Source organism: Oncorhynchus nerka, linkage group LG1, assembly GCF_034236695.1.
Source record: "Oncorhynchus nerka isolate Pitt River linkage group LG1, Oner_Uvic_2.0, whole genome shotgun sequence".
Classification (NCBI taxonomy): Eukaryota; Metazoa; Chordata; class Actinopteri; order Salmoniformes; family Salmonidae; genus Oncorhynchus; species Oncorhynchus nerka.
The window spans coordinates 34,586,669-34,611,679 of record NC_088396.1 but is presented as its reverse complement, the minus strand read 5'-3'; the positions used below and the strand labels follow the sequence as shown (position 1 = coordinate 34,611,679).

Genomic DNA, 25,011 nt, shown 5'->3' with positions numbered 1-25,011 from the left:
TTACAGAGTTTCTCCTGGCAGGTTACAGGGACACTGGTGTCAGGACGGCTCACGCCAACAGCATTCTGGGACTTCACACGGAACCTGTATGTCTTTCCCTCCTCCAGTCCAGTGACATGGCTATGAGGATTGGTGACAGTCTTGAAGGTGACCCAGTCTTTTCCCTCTCCCTCCTGGTGCTCAACGATGAATCCAGTGATCTCACTTCCTCCGTCGCGGTCTGGCCAATCCCATTGGAGCCAGACTTCAGTCTTATCTACGTCGATGTGGTGTAGATTCTTTGGTGGACCGGGTGGATCTGAAAGTCATTCAATTTTGAAAATCAAATGATGAATCGTAATAGATGGTTGGTAAACATTTGGGAAATTGTCACCGAAGTGTTCAAAAACATATAGAATATAACTTTATTATCCATCTGAGGATGGCAAATATTTTTCTACCGTCCTCCGATGGGCAATAACATTCTAAGCGATTTTATCCCTTACAGAAAAACACATGATTTCACATGTGGAAAATCAAATTTCTCATGTGAAATCATGTGAAAACAAGTGTTTTTGGAACACTTCCGTAAGGGTATTCCATTCTATTCCATTCTTGTTATCATCAGTACTCACAAAGAGGATCAACAGCCTTGATCGGCGTCTTAGTCATGATGTAGGAACCTCTGCCAAACTGGTTCTCAGCAGCAACACGGAACAGATACTGGACTCCTTCCATAAGATACAGAGCCATCAGACTAGGCTTCTTGTTTGCTGCAGCGACGGGCACCCATTTCTCAGCCGCCACGTCTTTCTTTTCCACAACGTAGTGAGAGATGACAGCCCCTCCATCATCCTCAGGAACCTTCCAGGTCAGGTAGGCTGACTCACTGGTGATCTCAGAGATTTTCAGATCCCGAGGAGGTCCGGGTTTATCTAGATAAACACGCAAATATTAATGAATTAATCAACACATGTTCCTTTTTTACTTAAATAAATGACATGTCCCAACAAACAAGCGGAAAATAAACAGCATACAGTACATTGCATTTTGTGTTAACTATGCATAATTAGAGCAACCATTTGTTGGGATTTTTCTCAAATAAACAAACTTCTTATTAATTGTTCTCAGTTAAATGTAACATACCTAAGGTGAGCACTGTGCATGTAGCGGACTTCTTTCCAGCTGCATTTTCAATAGTGAGTGTGTAGTTGCCGCTGTCTGAGCGGACACAGTTGAGCATAACAAGTTTGCTGCCATTGGCAGTGGCAGCAATGGTACAACGATCTGCGGGAACCTCTTCTCCGTTCTTCTGCCATGCTACAGTGGGAGGTGGCATGCCCTTGATCACTGAACTGAGAGTAATATTAGTTCCTACCATCGCAAGATGGTCACGGGACATATTGGCATCAAGCAGCAACTCTGGTTTCTCTGTATAGGGATACAACAAAAATATATTATTGTACAAGTTGCACATAGAATTATTGATGATCATTTCCACATTGATATAAAGTCAATAATAAATCAAAATGAACTACTTACCCAGTCTGTCATGTACTTTCACTGTTTGTTTACAAGGGGCAGGCTCAGAGCGTCCAGCAGCATTCACAGTGAAGACCCTGATGTTGTACTCTGCTCCGTCTTCCAGGCCCTTTAGAACATAGTTGCATTCTGGGCACTCTTCAGGAGTCTCATTGCCCTGTGACCATTCTACTGCACCAACCTTCTGGTACTCAACAAGGTAACCAAAGATTTTGCCTTTGCCATCATGGCGAGGTAGCTGCCATTTCAGGCTTACGGTATCCTTGGTCTTGTCGATTGCCTCTGGCAGTACAGGGGGGCTGGGAGGAACTATACAGAGAGAAAATGCATCAGTTACCAATCCTAACTTCATATCAATAATTTACAATAGACTAAATAGCTTATTGGGCTTTTTAAAATAGTTAATAGACTTACCAATTGGATCTTTGGCAAGAATTGTGTTTGATGGGGGACTAGGGTCACCAGTGCCGATTTCATTCTCTGCCATAACCCGGAATTGATATTGACAGCCTTCAATAAGGTCAAGCACCCTGAACTGAGTAGTTGGGTAGAGGGGTTCTCTGGTGGCACGAGACCATCTCTTTGCAGCTGGCTCCTTCTTCTCCAATATGTAGTTAGTGATGGGCTTGCCGCCATCACGAGGTCTGCTCCAAAGCACAAGGCAGTTGTCAGCATACACCTCCCTCACGTTGGGCATCTCTGGTGCCTCAGGCACTCCTGTAAAACACAGGATAACAAGTCACATTAGGAACAGCAACAACGGCACTCAAGTGGACAAAAAAATAAGTAAATAATGGTTTTATCCCAAATGGCAACCTATTCCCTGTATAGTGCATTACGTTTAGCCAAGGCCCATAGGGCTCTGGTCAAAAGTAGTGCACTATATAGGGAATAAGGTGCCATTTGAGACACAACCTAAATAATTTCAATCTATTGCAGTGATTACGTACTGAAGAGATCTTTGGCTCTCATCTCCTCTGAATCCAGTGGGTCACTGATTCCATACATGTTCTCAGCACAGATTCTCATGATGTACTCTTTTCCCTCAATCAACCTGGGGATTTTGCACGTCAACTTCGTCGAAGCAGATGTTACATTCCTCCAGATGTCACTATTGACGTCTCTCTGGTCAATGATGTAGTTGGACACATCCACTCCGCCAGAATCAATAGGAGGTTTCCAAGAGATCACCATAAACTCTCTGTGAACTTCATCAAAGATGACTGGACCCACTGGTGGTGTTGGGCGATCTGGATAGAAAACCATAATGTGTTGGTCACTTTGGTTCATAATTTATGATAATGGTTTGGTCACTTTGGTTCAAAACTTTAACTTTGGTTCATCTATGTTTTTTTTTTTTTTTTTTTTACATCAATTAAACAAATAATATTAGAGGCCATTGATGTGAGATTTTCAGCTTGACTGAATAACAACTTACCTACAACGGTCACATTGCAAATGCCCTTTCGAGAGCCGGTGCTGTTTTCAACCAGCACGCAGTATCTGCCGCTGTGCTCGCGCTTGGCTTTCATAAGGCCTAAAGTCATGGTGGTCAGTGAGTTTTTGAACTTGATGTGCTGATCTGCTTTCAGCTCTTCGTCATCTCTGTACCACATGATAGATGGAGAGGGCTTTCCGGTGTAGCGACCCTGGAGAGCCATGCTCTCCCCAACATGGATGATGATCTTGTCACGGAAGTCAAGCTCAATGGTTGGTGGTTCTGAAAAAGGACATTCAACATCATTACTATATTTCAAGATAAGATTTCAATTCAAAACATCCTCTGTTTTCGGTATTCTACAATCAAGTTTAATCAAAGTGATTTGGTAGAATCAAAGTAGAAAACGGCGTCCATCTCACCAAGTTCATCTTTGCAGGTGATTGGTTTGGTGCAGAACGATGGCTTGCTGGGCCCAATTTCATTCACAGCGATAACTCTGAACTCATAGGTGTCCCCATCTCTCAGACCGTCGTAGGTGAATCTCCTCTCCATCAGTTTCTCCTTTGTCAGACGTGTGAACTTGTCCTTGCCGATCATACGGGCCTCCAGGATGTACTTGGTGATCTCTGACCCTCCGTCAGACACAGGAGGTTTCCATGTTAAGCTGATATAGTCTTTATGAACTGCTGTTACTTCAAGGTCCTCTGGGCGGTCTGGAACGGCTGGGTAACACAACACAATAGATTACTCATCACATCACATTTTTTAAATGTCATAATAAGAAATAAAATAAAATTATATATATTTTTTTAAAGGAGTGGGGCAGTTAGGAGAGAGTGCTGAAAGAACACATACAGGCAGTGGTACAATGTACTGTACATGTGCTTGAGAAGCAGTGGGTTATACCGCTTGACCACCCCAGGCCAAGAAAAAGTAATCTCAATATAGTTATGTATGTAGACCAGACTTACTGATGGGATCCTTTATGATGATTTCACATGAGGTGTTAACAAAAGGTCCAACTCCAATGGAGTTCTCAGCTGCGATTCTAAAGAAGTACGCTTTTCCATTCTGCAGTCCGTGGGCCACAGCAGTGTGTCTGGTGACTGTGTAGGACAGGGCAGTCCAGGCCTTCCTCTCCGCATCGCGCTTCTCAATGATGTAGTTGGTGATGGCAGAACCACCATCATCCTCAGGACAAAACCAGTTCAGCTTGCAGGAGTCGCTAGTGAGGTTCTCTGAGGTGAAGGGTACGCCAACTGGACCAGGGACATCTGAGGAAGAACATGAAATATTGTGAGACCTCTGTTCTATTTGTGGTAACATGCATGGTTGTTATTGAGCTGCTACAGGGACAGCGGAGAAAAAATATAAATAAATTGTGTACAAGAGATAATAACTTGTGGACACAAGATTGTTTTTCCACATTACAATCTAATTAGAGTATCTCAACTTGAGTATCACACACACTTCTTTAAGTGTCGTCCTGGTTCTGCATGTGTATGAGTTCCTATCTTATTTATTGATTATTTCCTGTAATTTCTACACACTTACCCAGGACATCAACAATGATAGATCTCTTCTTTTCTCCTCCTGAGTTAGCAGCAGTCAGAGTATAGACTCCTTGGTGTCTTCTGGTACAGGGCTTGATGACCAGCGATGAGCTGATGGCGGTGGTCTCAACTGCACTTTCTGGTGGTAGAGCACCGTCATCACGGCTCCATGTGATCTTTGGAGCAGGCTGGCCAGACACAAAGGCCAGGATGCGGATCACACCACCGGCATGGACCACCATCCTTTCCTTCACTGTGGCATCAAGGTCAACCTCAGGAGCAACTGTGATAGGCATAAAAACATAATATTATCATTCCATTTATCCCAAACAGATCAACTAGATCACAATTTCAGGGAGCAGATGAAGAATTTAAAACCATGATATTATCATATGCGGATGTAAACAGGTCAATAAAGAAAAGCAGGAAAAGTCAAGAAAATTAGGACATTGGTTTGTCGGTAGGTACATTCCAATGAAGTATGAATAGAGGATAATGATTCATCTATTAATCAATCTATTTCTCCTAAAACAAGAGATCATAATTTCAAGAAGGAGAAATTTAAGAAGTTAACTCACTTGTCCTGTCTTCAACCTTAATAGCGTCTGGGACTTCACCGGGTTCGCTGGGGCCTGCAGCATTCAACGCTGTCACTCTAAACTTGTAGAATCCACCGGTCTTCAATCCAGTAATGACCAACTTGGTGCTTCTGTGCTCCTTGTCTTTAGCCTGAAACAAAAACATATGTTATGTAAAACTTGTGCACATACAGGTTACCTTATTGGGAAAAAAACATTAAAATTACAAAAACAATCATTATACTTACTTTAACCCATTTGTCTGTTCCATCCTCTGAGTATTCAACAATGTATCCCGTGATCTTAGATCCACCATCCTTCAGAGGTGGGATCCAGACTAGATCCACTGATGACTTGGTCCAGTCTGTGACCTTTGGTGTTGGAGGTCCAGGGACAGCTACACAATCAAATTCAAACCATGTTTAAAACACTGAAATATGGTTGAGAAATCTGCTATTAATAAGCTATTAAAAACAAAAAACTACAAGTAGGCATTGGTCTGAAGCCGAAAAAGAAAGTAAATTCACATGAGCACCACAATGACTACTCCACCCATGCCTTCTAGTCTATTCAAATAATGTCTGAATCTCCGAACACTTCAAACCCATAGAATTATTTTATTATTATTTGTATATATTAACTTTATTTAACTAGGCAAGTCAGTTAAGAACAAATTCTTATTTACAATGACGGCCTACCCCAGGCCAATTGTGCACCGCCCTATGGGACTCCCAGTCACAACTGGACGTGTTCCAGCCTGGATTTGAACCAGGGTGACACCTCTTGCACTGAGATGCAGTGCCTTAGACCACTGCGCCAACCGGGAGCACAAATTAATGGATATTCTATGTTGGTTCAACGTAATTTCATTGAAATGACGTGGAAACAAGTTTGATTCAACCAGTGTGTGCCCAGTGTGAACACTCGATCACTTGATATGCGCGTTCACGATCAAGTACAAACAAGTATATTTCAAAAATAATCTGAATAAATCAACATAAATCAAGAAATCTTAAAACATCTAAAAGTATTTGCAGAGCTGGTTTTAGTCGCACATCTAGCAAAGGACTGTAGTGCTTGAAGGGGTGGTATTTCTAACGTTTCATAATGTACATGAAAGCTAGCTAGCTAATGGACAAGTTATCTAGCTAGCTTAGCATGAGCCAGCCACTTCATATGAAATTGCAGCTAACCACGGCTAGCTAGCAGCAGGCAGTCTACAACAAGCCAAATCAGCTGATGCAATCACTGGCGACCGATAGACTTGTACATAGTGCGGAAGTAGAGAGATGTAATTTTCTTTTTACAACTCTGTTGTCACTCCCTGAGTGCACTGCCCATGTTTCATAGCATGTCATGCTAGCTACTACAAGACCGCTCCCAGGAGAATGTGCACAAATAGATTTTCTAATGTGGAATATTGGTGGCAGTTGGGATGTCGAGTGTGCATCGTTGCCAAGCAACTGAGTTGTTTGACCCGGTGCTAGAACTCTGAGCTTCGGCTGAAAAACATTGTCAGAAATGCTACAAAAAGGTAGCATATCATTGGTTCTTAATGGACAGAAATGGGCACGCGAGAGCAATAAATTGTTGCACCCACAAACTTAGTCAATCCAATGGATGCTATAGTCACTTTATGGATGCTATAAGTCCAATGGATGCTATAGTCACTTCATGGATGCTATAAGTCCAATGGATGCTGTAGTCACCTTATAGATGCTATAGTCACTTTATGGATGCTATAGTCACTTTATGGATGCTATAAGTCCAATGGATGCTGTAGTCACTTTATGGATGCTATAGTCACTTCATGGATGCTATAAGTCCAATGGATGCTGTAGTCACTTTATGGATGCTATAGTCACTTTATGGATGCTATAGTCACTTTATGGATGCTATAAGTCCAATGGATGCTATAATCACTTTATGGATGCTATAGTCACTTTATGGATGCTATAAGTCCAATGGATGCTGTAGTCACTTTATGGATGCTGTAGTCACTTTATGGATGCTATAAATCCAATGGATGCTGTAGTCAGTTTATGGATGCTATAGTCACTTTATGGATGCTATAGTCACTTTATGGATGCTATAGTCACTTTATGGATGCTATAAGTCCAATGGATGCTATAGTCACTTTATGGATGCTATAAGTCCAATGGATGCTAAAGTCACTTTATGGATGCTATAAGTCCAATGGATGCTAAAGTCACTTTATGGATGCTATAAGTCCAATGGATGCTATAGTCACTTTATGGATGCTATAAGTCCAATGGATGCTATAGTCACTTTATGGATGCTATAAGTCCAAAGGATGCTATAGTCACTTCATGGATGCTATAAGTCCAATGGATGCTATAGTCACTTCATGGATGCTATAAGTCCAAAGGATGCTATAGTCACTTCATGGATGCTATAAGTCCAAAGGATGCTATAGTCACTTTATGGATGCTATATGTCCAATGGATGCTGTAGTCACTTTATGGATGCTATAAGTCCAATGGATGCTATAGTCACTTCATGGATGCTATATGTCCAATGGATGCTATAGTCACTTTATGGATGCTATATGTCCAATGGATGCTGTAGTCACTTTATGGATGCTATAAGTCCAATGGATGCTATAGTCACTTCATGGATGCTATAGTCACTTTATGGATGTTATAAGTCCAAAGGATGCTATAGTCACTTCATGGATGCTATAGTCACTTTATGGATGCTATAAGTCCAATGGATGCTATAGTCACTTCATGGATGCTATAAGTCCAAAGGATGCTATAGTCACTTCATGGATGGTATAAGTCCAATGGATGCTGTAGTCACTTCATGGATGCTATAGTCACTTTATGGATGATATAGTCACTTTGTGGATGCTATAGTCACTTTTATGTCACTTTATTGATGCTATAGTTTCGTTTTAAACTAGGTGTTTGCAGAAAATGCTATGTAAACTCAATTCCTAACGATCCTGTTATCATTTCGGTTTGTGGTTCTCAGCCGGATGGGTCATGACGAGCAGCAGGGAGTGTGTTGTGTACCTCTAAGTGAATTTGAGAATTTTCATCGACATTAGTGTCATATTCACTAAGATATGATGGTTGAGAGATTTATATTTAACATTGAGCTTCAACCAATGCCATACTTAAGTATCGTACTGTCAACCGGTGCAACCTTTACAAACTTGCCTTAAGTCAAGTGAGATGGAGGACATTCGTCAAGGGCCTGTGCTATTTTAAACAGCCAAGGGCAGGAGTAAAATCAAGTATCATACAATACTTACAGATAGGATCTCTGGCGAAGATGGGGTCGGTGCACGCGCTAGGAGGTCCACATCCTGCTGCGTTGATAGCTGTGACCCGGAAGAGGTACTGTGACCCCTCAATGAGTCCAGTCACATTATGGGACACCCCGAAAGCAATGGCCCGGATGGGGTCGCGCGTCACCCTGTTCCAGCGCTTAGAGGTGGTTTCCTTACGCTCCAGCCAATAGCCAGTCACTGGACTGCCTCCATCGTCTTCTGGCTCTTCCCAGTTGACCATCATGGAATCATGGTCAACAGCTGAAATGGTTGGCTTTTCACATTGGCCGGGAACAGCTTTATAAAAAACAAACAAACATGAATTCTGTTAATCTTGACTTCAACATTCTCAGGTTTTTCATCAGACTTGTGTATTATGATGTGAATGGTCACTGTAAAGCACTTTATGACAACTATGAATGAAAAAAGTGCTTTCTACATACATCTGATTGATTGATGCAAATCCTTTCATGAAAACATGATATTTTGCTCTCTACGCTTACCATAGAGTTTCCTGGCTTCTTCAGGTTCACTGTCCAGAGGCTCTCCAACTCCATATTTGTTCTGAGCACAAATTCGGAACACATACTCATGCCCTTCCATCAGGCCCTCCACCGTCCAGATACGCTCCTTGGGTTCATTGGTCACAGGGATCCATGTCTTCCTGTTGGCTACACGCCTCTCAATGACGTAGTTGGTCACTTTGGAGCCACCGTCATCCTTAGGTGGCAGCCATGACAGGGTGATCTTCTCAGCGTCGACCTCCTCAAACTTCACAGGACCGGATGGTGGTCCAGGACGTCCTGAAGAAAGGAAGCGGTACCATTTGTTAAGTGAAAAGAAAACTTTTAATAATGTAATTTGTTGATTTTCTTGGCTGTGAAAATATGACAATAAAGCATGTTGAATTTCAACGTTGATATGTAAGTCAGCCTAGATAAGAGCATCTGCTAAATTACTAAAATGTAAAGAAGTTTACCCAAGACGTTGAGTCTCATCTCCTTGGAGGCCTTTCCTAGGCTGTTACTGGCTGTGATAGTGTAGAGGCCTGTATCTGAGCGCTTTCCCTGCTGGATCAGCAGTACACAGCTATCATCAGACACAATCTTGTTGATGTGCTCGTCATATGCAACCTCAACCTTGTCGTCACCCTTGTGGGCTGGAGCCTTGAGCCAGGTGAGAGTGGGGAATGGACAGCCCCTGATCTTTGCCTTGATGCTGATATCAGCCCCTTGTTCAACCTCCATGAACTCCTCCAGGTCAATAGCAGGAGCACCTGAGAGACAAACAATGGCAACCAATTTAGAAAATCACTTATTTTCTTTTAGACACTAAACACCTTTTAACACCTAACTCCAGAGGCGTCATCCTTCAGATTTGTCCTCTTAAAAAAAAATATATATATACTGTATATTATTTTTCTCTATTTCTGTAATACTACTAGCCACCTAGTAATTTTATGAAGTTGGCTTTAGCTATCCCAAATAAGTTCCCAAACTCGTAACTAGCTACCAAGAAACGATTTCAGGTAATCGATCAAGTTAGAGTAGATAGCTTGTCTAACTATCTTAGCTGGCATGCCTGCTGGCAAGGTTGGTAGATTTTAGAAATGCAAGCAATAACTAAATGTACTGAATAAGACTCATTTCTTTCAATTTTACCCAGATTTCAGCAGATATGCAGAGAAGCATATTTAGTTTAAGAAAGTAACCCCCAGTCAGGAGGATATAGACAGGTCAAGAGGTATGCTTAGATATGCAGGAAAATACTTATATATTTTTCACATAGAATTATCCATAATTATTATGTTTGAAAAATGCTAAATTCTCCAATTCACGGACGGGGCCTAGCCCCCCTCTGGACCACCCCACTCTGGACCAGCATAACGCTCCTGCCTAACACTTAAACACCATAGAACAACGCATTTGTTTAAATGAAGCAACCATCTATACATCTTTTTATCAACTTACGTGTCTGGTCTTGGATGACAACTGGTCCAACAGTAGATGATGGTCTGCTGGGGCCGGCTTCGTTCACGGCCTTGACACGGAACTCATACTCTTCTCCTTCAGTCAGATCCTCAACCTTGAAGGTGAGGTCTTCAATATCACGTCTGTTGCACTGTCTCCAGGACTGCTTCTGAGATCCACTACTGTCCCAGCACAGACGTTCAACAGTGTAGTGTGTCACTGGAGCTCCACCGTCATTCCTGGGTGGCTTCCAAGTCAGGGTGGCTGTGCCCTTAGTCACTTCTTGAATCTTTACCCTTGTGGGAGCATCAGGAGGATCTGAACAAAAATAATACAAGGACTGATTAGAAACTGCTGGCACAATAGAACAGGTGTGTGTTCTATAGAACAGGTTGGTTCTGTGAATGAAGTGAATGTTGTTCACTTACGGATAGGATCTCTAGCCTTTGAACATTCAATGGTCTCAACTAGTGGTCCAAATCCAAAGCGGTTCTCCGCCCGGATACGGAACAGGTAATCCTGTCCCTCAATGAGGTCGGGCACAATAAAGGACTGGGCGGCACAGGCTGGGTTGCACTTGGTCCAAGCTTTTCCTTCCACAGTCTTCTTCTCAATGAAGTAACTCTTGATCCTCTCACCACCGTCACTATCTGGAGCCTTCCATGTAAGTCTACATGTGCCTCTTGTGATGTCTGTGACTTTGAGGTCTTTGGGTGGGCCAGGCAGATCTGAAAATAAGGTTTTGCAAATGATTAGGAATCTTGTAAAAGACTTGGCCCATTTGTTTATCCACCTGTGTTATTTTGTTTTTACTTACCAAGGACATTGACTCTGACTTTCATGTTCTTGTGTCCAGCTGCGTTTTCCGCTGTGATGATGTAACGTCCGGCATGTTTGAGGTGGCTCTCAGGGATGGTAATGACTGATGTTGTATCAGTTGACACGATCTGAGTAGAGACATTTACAAAATACACAACGATTATTACATGAGACTTGAAAACATAAAAAATTGTTTGGATCGTACAAAAGTAGAAAATAACTATCCCTTTAAAAAAGAACAAAGCTTCGATTTCTATAGATTTCTCTATTGTATTTCTATAGATTCATTACCTTTGAATCGATTGGAAGGATATGGATGTCATTCTTCTTCTCGGTCTCTGCTGTTCCATCCTTGAACTCCCATGTAACTTTAGGAGTGGGACGGCCGGTGATGAGAGCTGGTATTTTAATGGTAGTTCCAGCTCTGCAGGACAACAGCTCATGGGCGCTGACCTCCAGAGTAATGTTTGGTTCAGCTGTGAAATTAAAAAGTACATTAGTATTGTAAAAAGCATAGTATAGTACACCAGTAAAACTCAAATCAACAAGCCAAACTCACACATAATTAAGTGATAATGCCAGAGAAGCTGGTGTTTGGTGGATATATTGGCACGAGTCTCGTGCTGGTAAACCGTGGAAAAAATGTCCTCCAAACACCGGCTTCGAGGGCATTATCACCTTTATACAACGGGTTACCAACATATTCAAATAATGATTCATATATTTTAATTAAAAACATGATTTTTATGAATTTATTCATACTATTTCATCCTTCTACAAGATATAGTCCCGACACAAATCTAGGGTTGCTACCCAAGCCAGCTGGTTGTTCGTTCTATCGGTTTGATTGCCAGAGCCACGACCCAGTCATTCAGTCTTTTTGTTCTGTATCTATGGACGCGACCTAATCGTTCATTCTAAGTGTTCCATTTCCATACTGGCTGGCTTGCTAACTAGCCAAATATGGCTAACTTACAATCAAGTCGAAAATGTGCAGCCAGAATAACAGCAAAGTAGCTGAATATTCATTTGTTAAAGCTGTTTTCTAGTGACATTTATTTAGATACATCCATAATGATGAGCTAATGAAAATGTGCTCACTTGTCAGGACACTGTTGTTCAGAGGAGCTAGCCAACAACACAGCTAATACAATCGCTCCACACTGAAGCTGGAAAGACTGCAAACTAGCTGCACTGTGTTTTGTTTGACGTTTTTCTAATTGTCTATTCTTTGTATATATCCATAAAAATGATGCCACCTGATTCATGATTTTCGACTGTCTGAGAAACGCTACCTGTCTGTCCGTCTGGTCCAGACTCGTCCATTACTATGGGATAGCTGGGGATCGAATTTGATATTGAAACAATGTTTCAAATGTCGGAGAGACAAACAGCAAGGTTTATACAAATCTCCTCTGTTGAAAACTAAATTTTAGTCTACAAAAATGTGAGATAATGTCTAGATGCTTTTTATAGTGCCAGTTCAGTTTGTGGTGTGACAATGGCATAGAAGTTGGAAAGGCAACAGAGCTGAGACTTACTTAAGATGTCCTGGACAGTGATGTCAGCAGAACGTGCGCTTGGTTCAGATTTGCCAGCAGCGTTGACAGCAGTGACTCTGAATCTGATCTTCTGGCCTTCTTTCAGGTCTGGAACAGTGATCTCAGTGGTAGGGTGCAGCTTCTCAGGGTCACTGACTCTCTTCCAATCCAGGGAGTCTGTGTCCTGAACCTCAACGATGTAGCCCTTGACTGGGCTGCCGCCATCTTTCTCTGGCGGGGTCCAGGTGAGAGTGACACTGGTCTTGGTCTTGTCCTTAACAACTGGCATTCCTGGTGCACTAGGGGGATCTGAAAAAAAGTCAATGCAAGTTTTACTCAAATGTAATTATGCATGTATTTAATCCTTATTCAAACAGAAAGTCCCGTTGAGGTCAGAAGATCTTTCCAAAGGGGAATCTGCCATAATAATGAATTATGATATAGTCTTCTTGACATACAGTGCATTCCGAAAGTCATCATACCTCTTGACTTTTTCCACATTTTGTTACGTTACAGCTTTATTCTAAAATGGATTAAATTGTTTTTTTTCCCCCTTCATCAATCTACACACAATACCCTGTAATGACACAGCAAAAACAGGTTTAAAAATCTTTGCAAATTTGACAAATATCACATTTGGCAGCATTTACAGCCTCGATTCTTCTTGGGTATGACGCTACAAGCTTGACACCTGTATTTGGGGAGTTTCTCCCATTCTTCTCTGCAGATCCTCTCAAGCTCTGTCAGGTTGGATGGGGAGCGCCGCTGCGCAGATATTTTCAGGGCTCTCCAGAGATGTTCGATCGGGATCAAGTCCGGGCTCTGGTTGGGCCACTCAAGGACATTCAGACACCTCTCCCGAAGCCACTCCTGCATTGTCTTGTCTGTGTGCTTAGGGTTGTTGTCCTGTTGGAAGGTGAACCTTCGGCCCAATCATGAGCACTCTAGAGCAGGTTTTCATTAAGGATCTCTCTGTACTGCTCCGTGCATCTTTCCCTCAATCCTGACTAGTCTCCCAGTCCCTGCCACTGAAAAACATCCCACAGCATGATGCTGCCACCATCACGCTTCACCGTAGGGATAGTGCCAGGTTTCCTCCTGACGTGACGCTTGGCATTCAGGCCAGAGAATCTTGTTACTCATAGTCTGAGAGTCCTTTAGGTGCCTTTTGGCAAACTCTATGCGGACTGTCTTGTGCCTTTTACTGAGGAGTGGCTTCCGTCTGGCCACAACCATAAAGGCCTAATTGTTAGTTAGAGTGCTGCAGAGATGATTGTCCTCCTGGAAGGTTCTCCCATCTCCACAGAGGAACTCTGGAGCTCTGTAAGAGGGACCATCGGGTTCTTGGTCCTGACCAAGGCCCTTCTCCCCTGATTGCTCACTTTGGCCGGGCCACTGTGTTCTTGAGGAACTTCAATGCTGCAGAGATTTGTTGGTACCCTTCCCCAGATCTGTGCCTCGACACAATCCTGTCTAGGAGCTCTACGGACAATTACCTTCGACCTCATGGCTTGGTACTGTCAACTGTGGGACTTTATATAGGCAGGTGTGTGTCTTTCCAAATCATGTCCATTCAATTGAATTTACCACAGGTGGACATCAAGTTGTAGAAACATCTCAAGGATGATTAATGGCTCAATTTTGAGTCTCATAGCAAAGGTTCTGAATACTTATGTAAATAATGTTTCGGTTTTTATTTTGAATAAATGTGTAAGAAATTCTAAAAACACGTTTTCGCTTTGTCATTATGAGGTATTGTGTGTAGATTGATGAGGAAATGTTTTTATTGAATCCATTTTCGAATAAGGCTGTAATGTAACAAAATGTGGAAAAAGGGAAGGGGTCTGAATACTTTCCGAGTGCACTGTAGCTATTCTACAACATCAAAGAAAGAGTACTGTACTTACTGCGTGGATCAACAGCGAATTGACATGGAGATGCTTCACTGGGAGGTCCGATTCCAGCAGCATTCTGAGCCCTAATTCTGAACTGGTACTCAGCCCCTTCATTAAGACGGAGGACTGTGTATTCCAAACCCTTCACTGCAGGCTTGGTGACTGGAGCTCTGTTCACACGACCCCAGATCCCAGCTCCTCTCTCTCTTTTCTCCAGCCAGTATCCCTGAATGGAGGAGCCACCGTTCTGCAGTGGAGGCTCCCAGGTGATCGTCATAGTAGTGGAAGTTGCTGCGATGACCTTTGGTTTGCGAGGTGGACCAGGAAGACCGAATGGATCCTTGAGAACGACCTTCTCGGATTCACAACCGTCACTGATTCCGAACTTGTTCTCAGCTTTGATTTTGAATTGGTACTGGCCCATTCTGTCCATTTTGTACACCTAGAAGGAGTGATATCAATGCATTAGTAATCATCACCATCATATTATTATAAGTTAACTAACCATCCTATTGAAGGTGTAAAATTAAGTTGACCCTAGATACTGATCTTGGGCCAGTTTTGCACTTTTCCCCACTAGCTAATGGTTAAGGTTAGGATTGGGGGAGGGGATGTTGCTCTGTACCAAGGGGAAACTTAACCCCAGACCCCACATTAAAGCAGTATTTGACTAGTTTTGACCTTTAACAGGAGTTTGGACTAACCCCATATCTCCTATCAATGATATTGCAGGTGAGCTGCTCAAAGTCAGACTTCTTCCTGCTGGCGTCCCTCCTTTCGATGATGTAGTTGGTGATCTCACTTCCCCCGTCGTCCTCTGGGACCGCCCAAGTCAGATAGCAAGACTCAGCCTGGATGTCAGACACCACAATGTCACGTGGCGGCAGAGGGCGGTCTATGAAGGCAAACAAAGCATTATGAGAATATTGCGGCTATTTAAAAAAAAAAATACTCGCTATCATTTTGACTTATTTGAAAGACTCAAAATACTTATTTGAAAGTATCTATAATGACAATAGATAGATAAGTACCACAGTTTCTTTAAACTAGCAATCAACAGTAGAAACAATAACAAAGCGAACTCCCCACCCCCGTTTTGATAAAAAACTAAGGGATTGGGCTAGAAAGTGTAACCACTCTCAAATTCATATACGGAGCTATGGATGCAAGGACTGATGATCCATGATATTCAAATTATAGTTTTAACCACGTTTTGAGGCTATGTTGTGTTTACATTTACTTTGTTGACAAACATTGGAGTCAACCATGTTTATATTTGGGTTATGATGAGATAGGATAGTTGAACTAAGGTCATGAGGCATTTATAAGTTAAATTCTTCAAAAATCATACACTGAGTGCACAAAACATTAAGAACACGGTTGACAACTCCATTGTGTCCTCCTCCCAGAGCGCTAAGAACCTTGGCGTGATCCTGGACAACACCCTGTCGTTCTCAACTAACATCAAGGCGGTGGCCCGTTCTTGTAGGTTCATGCTCTACAACATCCGCAGAGTACGACCCTGCCTCACACAGGAAGCAGCGCAGGTCCTAATCCAGGCACTTGTCATCTCCCGTCTGGATTACTGCAACTCGCTGTTGGCTGGGCTCCCTGCCTGTGCCATTAAACCCCTACAACTCATCCAGAACGCCGCAGCCCGTCTGGTGTTCAACCTTCCCAAGTTCTCTCACGTCACCCCGCTCCTCCGCTCTCTCCACTGGCTTCCAGTTGAAGCTCGCATCCGCTACAAGACCATGGTGCTTGCCTACGGAGCTGTGAGGGGAACGGCACCTCAGTACCTCCAGGCTCTGATCAGGCCCTACACCCAAACAAGGGCACTGCGTTCATCCACCTCTGGCCTGCTCGCCTCCCTACCACTGAGGAAGTACAGTTCCCGCGCAGCCCAGTCAAAACTGTTCGCTGCTCTGGCCCCCCAATGGTGGAACAAACTCCCTCACGACGCCAGGACAGCGGAGTCAATCACCACCTTCCGGAGACACCTGAAACCCCACCTCTTTCAGGAATACCTAGGATAGGATAAAGTAATCCTTCTCACCCCCCTTAAAAGATTTAGATGCACTATTGTAAAGTGGCTGTTCCACTGGATGTCTTAAGGTGAACGCACCAATTTGTAAGTCGCTCTGGATAAGAGCGTCTGCTAAATGACTTAAATGTAAACACCGTCCTAATATTGAGTGGCATTCCCCCTTGCCCTCAAAATAGCCTCAATTTGTCAGGGCATGGACTCTACAAGGTGTCGAAAGGGTTCCATAGGGATGCTTGCCCATATTGACTCCAATGCTTCCCACAGTTGTGTCAAGTTGGCTGGATGTCCTTTAGGTGGTGGACCATTCTTGATACACACGGGAAACTGTTGAGCATGAAAAACCCAGCAGTGTTGCAGTTCTTGACACAAACCAGTATCTCTGGCACCTACTACTATACCCCGTTCAAAGGTACTTAAATATTTTGTCTTGCCCATTCACCCTCTAAATGGCACACATACACAATCCATGTCTTAATTGTCTCAAGGCTTAAAAATCCTTCTTTAACCTGTCTCCTCACCTTCCTCTACAGTGATTGAAGTGAATTTAACAGGTGACATCAATAAGGGATCATAGCTTTCACCTGGATTCACCTGGTCAATCTATATCACGGAAAGAGCAGGTGCTCTTTATGTTTTGTACACTTAGTGTATAACTAATTTAGTTTATTAGGTACACCACCACATTCACGAAAATGGTTCACTCCTACAGACAGTGAGTCATGTGGCCATGGCTTGCTATATAAAGCAGGCAGACAGGCATTGAGGCATTCTGTTACTGTTTGATTGTGGGCAAAACTAGTCACCTTTGCGACATTGAGCGTGGTATTATTGCCGGTGCCAGGCGTTCAGGTTCCAGTATCTCAGAAACAGCATTTTTACATATGACAGTGTCTAGGGTTTACAAAGAATGGTGTGACAACAAAAACATCAGTCAGCGGCAGTCCTGTGGGCGATAACAGCTCGTTGATGAGAGAGGTCGAAGGAGAATGGCAAGAATCGTGCAATCGAACAGGCGGGCCACAAACAGGCAAATAATTGCGCAGTACAACAGTGGTGTGCAGAACGGCATCTCGGAAGACACAACTCATCAGTCCTTGTCTTGGGCTATTGCAGCTGACGACCACTCCGGGTTTCACTACTATCAGCTAAAAACAAGAAGAAGCGGCTCCAGTGGGCACGAGATCACCAACACTGGACAATTGAGGCGTGGAAAAACATTGCCTGGTCCGACAATTCCCGGTTCCGGTTGTGTCATACTGATGGCAGAGTCAGGATTTGACATAAGCAGCAGTAGTCCATGGCCCCATCTTGCATTGTGTCAATGGTACAGGCTGTTGGCGGTGGTGTAATGGCGTGAGGAATGTTTTCCTGGCACACATTAGCTCCCTTGATGCCAAGTGAGCAACATTTGAATGTCACACCTTGTAGAATCAATCCCCCAAAGAATCCAGGCTATTCTGGAGGCAAAGGGGAGTCCAACCTGGCACTAGATGGACGTACCTAATGAACTGAGTGTAAGTCCAGAAATTGATGTAGCAACTGCTGATTTCCCCATTAAGACATTTTGTAGCGCTTACACACCTACGTACAATTATAATAATATTATAATTGTATGGTTATCACAGATCTGTTTGCTGAAAATGTTAATGATAGCTGAAAATGTTTACCTAGAACCTCCACATGGATGATGCGGTGTGCTTTGCCATGGCAGTTGGTGGCAGCCAGTTTGTAGTCTCCCTTGTCTCCTCTGATAGTCTCAGGGATGCTGATCTTGGTGGTGCATTTGGTGCGGGCCACCTCCTCGAACTCCATCAACAGTGTCTCAGTAGCCATGGGGATGACGACGTCATCCTTAGACCACTGAACCTCTGGCATTGGCAGACCCACCACCTCAGCAGGGATCTCAATTGCTGCTCCCTTCCTCACAATGATTGTATCTCTCTTGAAATGCTCCAAGATTGAGATTTCGGGGGGAACTATGATAACAGACCACACAAGGCATTTCGTTAAGATGAATACAAAAAAAAGCAGTTTACTGTGGTTGCTTTATTATCCAAGACAAATATATTGTTTATGGTAGGGTTTATAGAAGAGTGTAACATTACTTACTTTCATCATCCTGTATGTTAGCACTGATTGGTTTGGAGCGTTCGCCCTCTCCCACCTCAGTCACGGCAAACACACGGAACTGATACACGTGGTTCTCTGATAGGTTTTCCAATTTGATGTGTAAGTCTTTGCAGAGCTTGCGATTGGCCACGTCAAACTCAGTTCCATCTGCTCTCATCTTCTCAACATAGTAACCCGTGATTGGGCTACCTCCATCGCTGCGAGGTGGCTCCCAAGCAAGAGCAATAGCAGTAGTCCACCTTTCGGTGTAGTGCAGTTTCAATGGTGGAGATGGAACAGCTGGAAGAGAGGAGTTCAATTTCAGAATCATTTTTAGATATTAAAATCTGTATATAAAAAGAAAGACACTCCAGCACATTGTGATTGTAGATTCTCCACAAACAATGTAATGGATCTTAGAACCAGTTAAAATTCTAACATCTTTGAATTAGCTTTTTTTCTCCAATAAAGCCATTTTCTTCACTCGTCATACCTTTGGGATCCGAAGCCAGAATAGGCCCAATGTCCGTTGGGGCGCCATCACCGTACTTGTTCCTTGCAAAAACACGGAAATCGTACTCTTCCTCTGAAAGCAAACCCTGAATGTCACACTTGCATGAAGCAATCTCGATAGGTTGTCTGAATAGCTTCATTTTTGCATCCTTTTTCTCCACTACGTAGCCGATGACATCGCTGCCACCGTTATCTAGAGGATCTGCCCAGCTCAAGCTGATGTTCTTCTTAGTGACATGAGTAGTCTTCAGATTAACCACAGGCCCAGGGACATCTAGTTACAACCACACAAAAGGGTCAAAATTAAGAGGATGAGAAAACCCATGATAGGAGAACTATGGCCTGTATTCATAAAACGTCTCAGAATAGTAGTGCTGATCTAGGATCAGTTTAGCCTTTTAGATTATAATGAACAAGATTATATGGAGAGTGGGGACATGATCCTAGATCAGCACTTCTCCTCTGAGATGGGGCCTATGTGAGCAATTGATTGCTTGCGCACTTACCCATGACGTCAACTCTAGTGACAGCAGATTTGGTTCCACTGCTGTTGGTTCCAGAGATCTGGTACTTTCCGTGATCAGTTCTCTTGGCGTACTTGATGAACAGAAGGCTGTTCTTTCCTTCTGTTTCGATCACAACATGCTCTTTGTCAGTTTCAGCCTCATCCTTCATCCATTTCACTTCCGGTTGTGGTCTGCCGATGGCGAACGCTGGCAGTCTCAGTGCCTCGCCGGCTTTGATGATGACTCCGTTCTTCACAGAGGCATCAAAGTCAACCACTGGGGGCTCTGGGGACATAGACATAGAAATGTTTGTTTAATGAGTACACTTTAGGCCAATAAAAAAATGTATAAATATTATATGGTAGTATGATATCATTAGCTCGGTGACATATTTGCGCTATATGAGCTGACTGGTTGAGCTAAATGGTGAAGCTGCATGATTTCACGATATGAGTTAACTGGCTTGTTCTCTGGGGTCAACGCAAGGTTATTGTAAATCACTATGAGACAACTGCTGATATAAAAAGGGCTTTATAAATACATTTGATTGTTTGATTGATTGATATATAGATACCTTGAGGCTCCTTCACAGTGACTGGTTCAGTCATGCCAGGTGCTCCCGGTCCGGCATCATTGACAGCAATAACCCGGATGTAATAGTCAGCGCCCTCTGTCAGCCCAGTCACTGTATACTTCAGCTCCTTGCATCTGAACTCTGTACTACGTTTCCATTCCTTCTCTCCAGCCAGAACACTCTCAACATGGTAGCCAAGTATATCTCCTCCTCCATTGTACAGGGGGGGAACCCAGGCGATATCAACTGTTGTCGCAGAGGTATCGATAACTCTTGGAGTGGGTGGGCCAGGTGGCACTGTAGAGGCAGAAAGAGATAACTTGAGTCAATGCTTATAATATTGATGATAGTGTGTCAACTAAGACATATAGGGGTGAATCCTAACTTCCACTTATAACACATTTTCACATAAGCTCCAATTGACATCAATGTTTGACTAAGTAATAAAGAAAAAAAACTCAGGATTACACTATAGATTACAGTGTTGGTATCTATTCTCAGATAAACTTACAGATTGGATCCATAGCAATCTGGGGATCAGTTGGGACACTGAAGGGTCCGGGGCCAGCCAGATTCTCTGCACAGACTCTGAATATGTATACCAGGCCTTCCATAAGACCCTCAATCTTCACAGAGAGGGTATTGAGCAGGAATCGGTTCACCCTAGTCCAGTGTTTGCTGTTCATTTCCTTCCTCTCGATCCAGTAGCCCAGGATGGGACTACCGTTGTCCTTGGGCTCATGCCAGGAGATGAACACACTGTTGGCAGTCACCTCTCCAATTCTGGGTGTGTTTGGAGCATCGGGTGGATCTTGAAAGAATAGAAGGGGAAAAGTAGAATGTTGTAATTGGCAGTTATTGACAAAAACAAACACTTATACCAGTGATAGTAAAGGGAAAATACACATTTCACCAAACGTTTATAACTGATAGTAAAGGAAAAACAGAAATGTCATTGTAGATATTTACCGAATTGGTTCTTGGCAACGACTGGCTCAGAGAGACATGAAGGTCCGCAGCCAAACTTGTTCTCAGCGGTAATACGGAAGATGTACTCCTTTCCTTCAATCAGTTTGGTAACAGGATAGTTGCAAACCTTGAGGGTTGAAGTTACCGTGATCCATCCAATATCTTCATTCTTGTTGTCTTTCTTTTCAAGGATGTAGTTCAGGATCTCACTACCACCATCGTCAAGAGGAGGGTCAAACTTGCAGATGACAGAGGTGTCCCTGATCTCCTCAAAGACAAAGTTCACTGGAGGTCCAGGCTTATCTGTACAAATCATAGAAAAGAGAATGTTGAAACTCTTGTTGATGGGTTATGCTCCAGGAGGAGTAAAATGACTAAGTAAGTAAGTAAAGTTCTGAAAAATGACCGAAAATAGTTTGTGATGAGGATCATTGGCTTACCAAGGACGTTGACGTCACAGTATGCAGTTGCAACACCATGAGAGTTCTCGGCCTGGATGCAGAAGTGACCGTGGTCAGCTCTGATGGAGTCTCGCACCATGATTGAGGTCTCGCCCTTCTTTACAGCATAGGAAAGACGCTCATGAAGAGGGGTTACAAACATCTCAGGTTCTTCAGGTTCAACCTTGCCCCCCTTCTTCTTCAGAATAGGCAGTACTGGCTTCTTCTCTGGTACATTCTTGACGTCTTCGTTGTTCCTGAGCCAGGTGACAGTTGGGTATGGAGCGCCAGAGATGTAGGCATCCAGGCGGATCTCTTCACCCTTCCTGATGCACAGGCCGTGCTGCAGGCGAGCATGGAGGGACACCTTGGGTTTTTCTGAAAGAATTTACAAAACAAAGAATAAACCATAGAAGTAGAATGAATAGAACAGGTGTCCCCATTCAAGTCAATAATGGCATAATGGAAAGACTGGTAGCCATTGTGAGTGTATCCATGCCAGGAAGTAAAAGCAGGAAGTGTACCCTTCAATCTGATTTGTTGAGTCAACTCAACTGACATAAAAAATACATTCCATTGCATGAGCTGCATCATTTCAATGAACATTCTACATTACCATGGCAATCAAGCATCAGTTGATAGAACATTCCAAATCACCATGGAAGTTATTGCATCACAAGACCAGGCAGCCATTGCGAGTGTACAATACATTTTCCAGTAACATTGCTAGGGTTAAAGCTTCCAAGCCTGTTCTATTCATTCTATTTGTATGGGTTAAACTACATGTTATTATTAGACATACACTTCGGCCTCGATTCAATCAGATATAGCGTCAACTGCATTGGCCGACATCCACATAGTGTGTTGGAGGTGTAGCTGTGGTATGAGCTGACCAATCGGTGAGAGGCTGCTCGTGTGTCACGAACCACTCCCTTCCTTATTATCCCTATACTGTGTTAGAAGTTCAAAACGGCAATATCGTATAAGCTCTATCGATTATAGAAATAGTGACAGGCTAATGCATGTTTTCATGTTAATTTGGATGGGGGGATTTATAGCCTATCAGTCTAATCAAAGTGTAGACAATAGTGTAGACAAGAAAACATCACGCATTCGAGTGTTTGAACTTGTAACGTGGCTGCATGAACTTCTAACGCGGCTGCATGGGATTTGTCAGAAATAAAGTTGGGTGTGGTTTCGTTGCATCCAATGGCAGTTTTCACGACAAGGTAGCACAAGGAGCTGCTTGTGGATTTCACAGCTCTAACACAGTTGTATCTCCGACACCGGCAAAACATGCGCGTGTCGGCTAGCACGGATCTGATAGAATCTAGCACTTGATCTTTCGAATTGGTGTATATCAGACGCCATCAGAGTCCATTTGGAGCGCTTTTCAAGAACCCAAAGGCGTTTTACAATACAGAACAAGTAACAAACAAAAATGAAACAATGTCAAAAAGGTAGCCATACCAACGGGAGCAGCGATCATGGTCAGTGGAGTGCTGCGAGACGGCTCGCTGACTCCAGCAGCGTTCTCAGCGCGAACACGGAACTGATACTCTTTGCCTTCTGTCATATCTTTCACCACATAGGTGAAACCAGGCACCAGGGATGGGTTGATTCTCTGGAATCTATCACCATCCTTCTCAATGCATTCCAGGATGTAGCCAGTGATGGCGCAACCACCGTCAGACACTGGTGGTTTCCAGGTCAGTGTGATAGAGTTGGCGGTTGGATCATGAGCCTCAACATCAATGGGTGGATCTGGTTTCTCTGTAAATAACAAAGCAGGAAAAATAACATCAATACATTTCTCTGCAATCCATAATCCATGGAGCCGGGAAAGGTTCATACATCCAACACATTCTCCTATATAATGCGTTCCTGCTCCTTCAAAAATGGTGGTGAAGAAACTATCAAGCAATTCTAACCAACTGTGAAAAGTTGGAAAGTGCTCCAGAACACTTACGTTTCACTTCCATAGTGATGACAGGGTTGCGGAGCTCCAGGAATGGCCCAGAGCCGACCTTGTTGACAGCCTTGACCCGGAAGTGATATTCTTCGTTCAGCTTGAGATCGTTGACCTGGTAGGTCAGGATGTTTTCTCCTGACATCAGAGGCCTGAAAGTCTTATTAGAAGCCCCTCTACGCTCCAGAACGTAGTGGAGAATTGGAGTACCACCATCACTCTCTGGAGCCTCCCATGTCAGCTTGCAGGAGTTCTTAGTGATCTCATCTGCATTGATGTCCTTGCATTGGCCGGGCAGACCTGTGAATATAACGCAGAATATGCTATACAGTCTGTTTTCTGCCTTTGAAGTAAAAAATATCTTGACTTAACACCAAATATTTTCACAGTGAAGAATTCAAGTGAATACTATACGTGAATCTTACCAATAACTTTAACGTTGATGATTCTGGTGGCTGTTCCAATCGCATTTTCCAGAGTGACGGAGTATTCTCCAGCATCATCATGCACACACTTCATCACTTCCAGGTGAACACTGTTGAGCTCACAAGTCATCAACCGTCTGTCGTCATTCTGTAACTTTGTGTCAGAGGCAGTATCTGTGTGGATGATTTTGCTCCAGACCATCTCTGGTTTGGGGACGGCATTGTATGGGATGTTGATATGCAGCTTGTCACCCTCAACCACCACAATGTCTAGGGCCTCCATATCCATAGTAGGAATACCTGAGAGAGTGGATAAAGAGATGTATATGTTACTTCCCATTTATTTTCAATAAGTGGCATAAGATTTATTTCCATTTGACACTTTGGGTTATGGTAAGTATGCTTACTGTCTGGATCCTTGGCAAAGACCTTCTCAGAAATGGCAGAAGGATCGCTGACACCAACAGAGTTGATGGCACGGACTCTCAGGACATATTGTTTCTCTGGCTTGATGCTTTCCTCTGCTTTGTATTTGAGCTCCTTGACTGGGCGAGTGTTGATTCTCATCCACTTCTCAGCTTTAGCCTCTCGGAGCTCAACATGGTATCCTGTGATGGGGCTACCTCCATTCTTCAATGGTACCTTCCAGGTAATGTTGATATGCTCTCTACTGGCATCAACTATGACCAAGTCAACAGGAGGAGATGGTGGACCTGGGAAGAAGAAAAAACACATTATTCACATTGGTTGCCTTTGAAAAGTAGTGGAAGGCACTCTACCAATGGAAGAAGAGGTGTCTCGTGGGGTGTGAGCGAGAGTTGCACCTTTTCCTTCCTAATATTG

General features: G+C 43.3%; 1 protein-coding gene across 1 annotated transcript in view; it reads right to left on the bottom strand.

The window, feature by feature from the left end:
* Positions 1–25,011, bottom strand: part of ttn.1 (titin, tandem duplicate 1) — a 169,639-nt gene that overhangs the window by 63,881 nt on the left and 80,747 nt on the right. Inside the window, exons 113-146 of the mRNA XM_065018424.1 lie at positions 24,576–24,881; positions 24,169–24,468; positions 23,744–24,043; positions 23,245–23,547; positions 21,775–22,152; positions 21,335–21,637; positions 20,877–21,176; positions 20,366–20,662; positions 19,792–20,076; positions 19,266–19,559; positions 18,773–19,072; positions 18,331–18,639; positions 15,321–15,511; positions 14,629–15,058; positions 12,722–13,030; positions 11,472–11,656; positions 11,179–11,308; positions 10,790–11,089; positions 10,362–10,679; positions 9,371–9,667; positions 8,895–9,194; positions 8,374–8,688; positions 5,342–5,490; positions 5,094–5,244; positions 4,517–4,798; positions 3,934–4,236; positions 3,382–3,684; positions 2,960–3,241; positions 2,472–2,771; positions 1,936–2,238; positions 1,522–1,830; positions 1,126–1,410; positions 615–914; positions 5–298 (exon numbers count right to left, since the gene is read on the bottom strand). Of these exons, the coding sequence (XP_064874496.1) occupies positions 5–298; positions 615–914; positions 1,126–1,410; positions 1,522–1,830; positions 1,936–2,238; positions 2,472–2,771; positions 2,960–3,241; positions 3,382–3,684; positions 3,934–4,236; positions 4,517–4,798; positions 5,094–5,244; positions 5,342–5,490; positions 8,374–8,688; positions 8,895–9,194; positions 9,371–9,667; positions 10,362–10,679; positions 10,790–11,089; positions 11,179–11,308; positions 11,472–11,656; positions 12,722–13,030; positions 14,629–15,058; positions 15,321–15,511; positions 18,331–18,639; positions 18,773–19,072; positions 19,266–19,559; positions 19,792–20,076; positions 20,366–20,662; positions 20,877–21,176; positions 21,335–21,637; positions 21,775–22,152; positions 23,245–23,547; positions 23,744–24,043; positions 24,169–24,468; positions 24,576–24,881 (9,711 nt within the window). The remainder of the gene's footprint in view (positions 1–4; positions 299–614; positions 915–1,125; positions 1,411–1,521; positions 1,831–1,935; positions 2,239–2,471; positions 2,772–2,959; positions 3,242–3,381; positions 3,685–3,933; positions 4,237–4,516; positions 4,799–5,093; positions 5,245–5,341; positions 5,491–8,373; positions 8,689–8,894; positions 9,195–9,370; positions 9,668–10,361; positions 10,680–10,789; positions 11,090–11,178; positions 11,309–11,471; positions 11,657–12,721; positions 13,031–14,628; positions 15,059–15,320; positions 15,512–18,330; positions 18,640–18,772; positions 19,073–19,265; positions 19,560–19,791; positions 20,077–20,365; positions 20,663–20,876; positions 21,177–21,334; positions 21,638–21,774; positions 22,153–23,244; positions 23,548–23,743; positions 24,044–24,168; positions 24,469–24,575; positions 24,882–25,011) is intronic.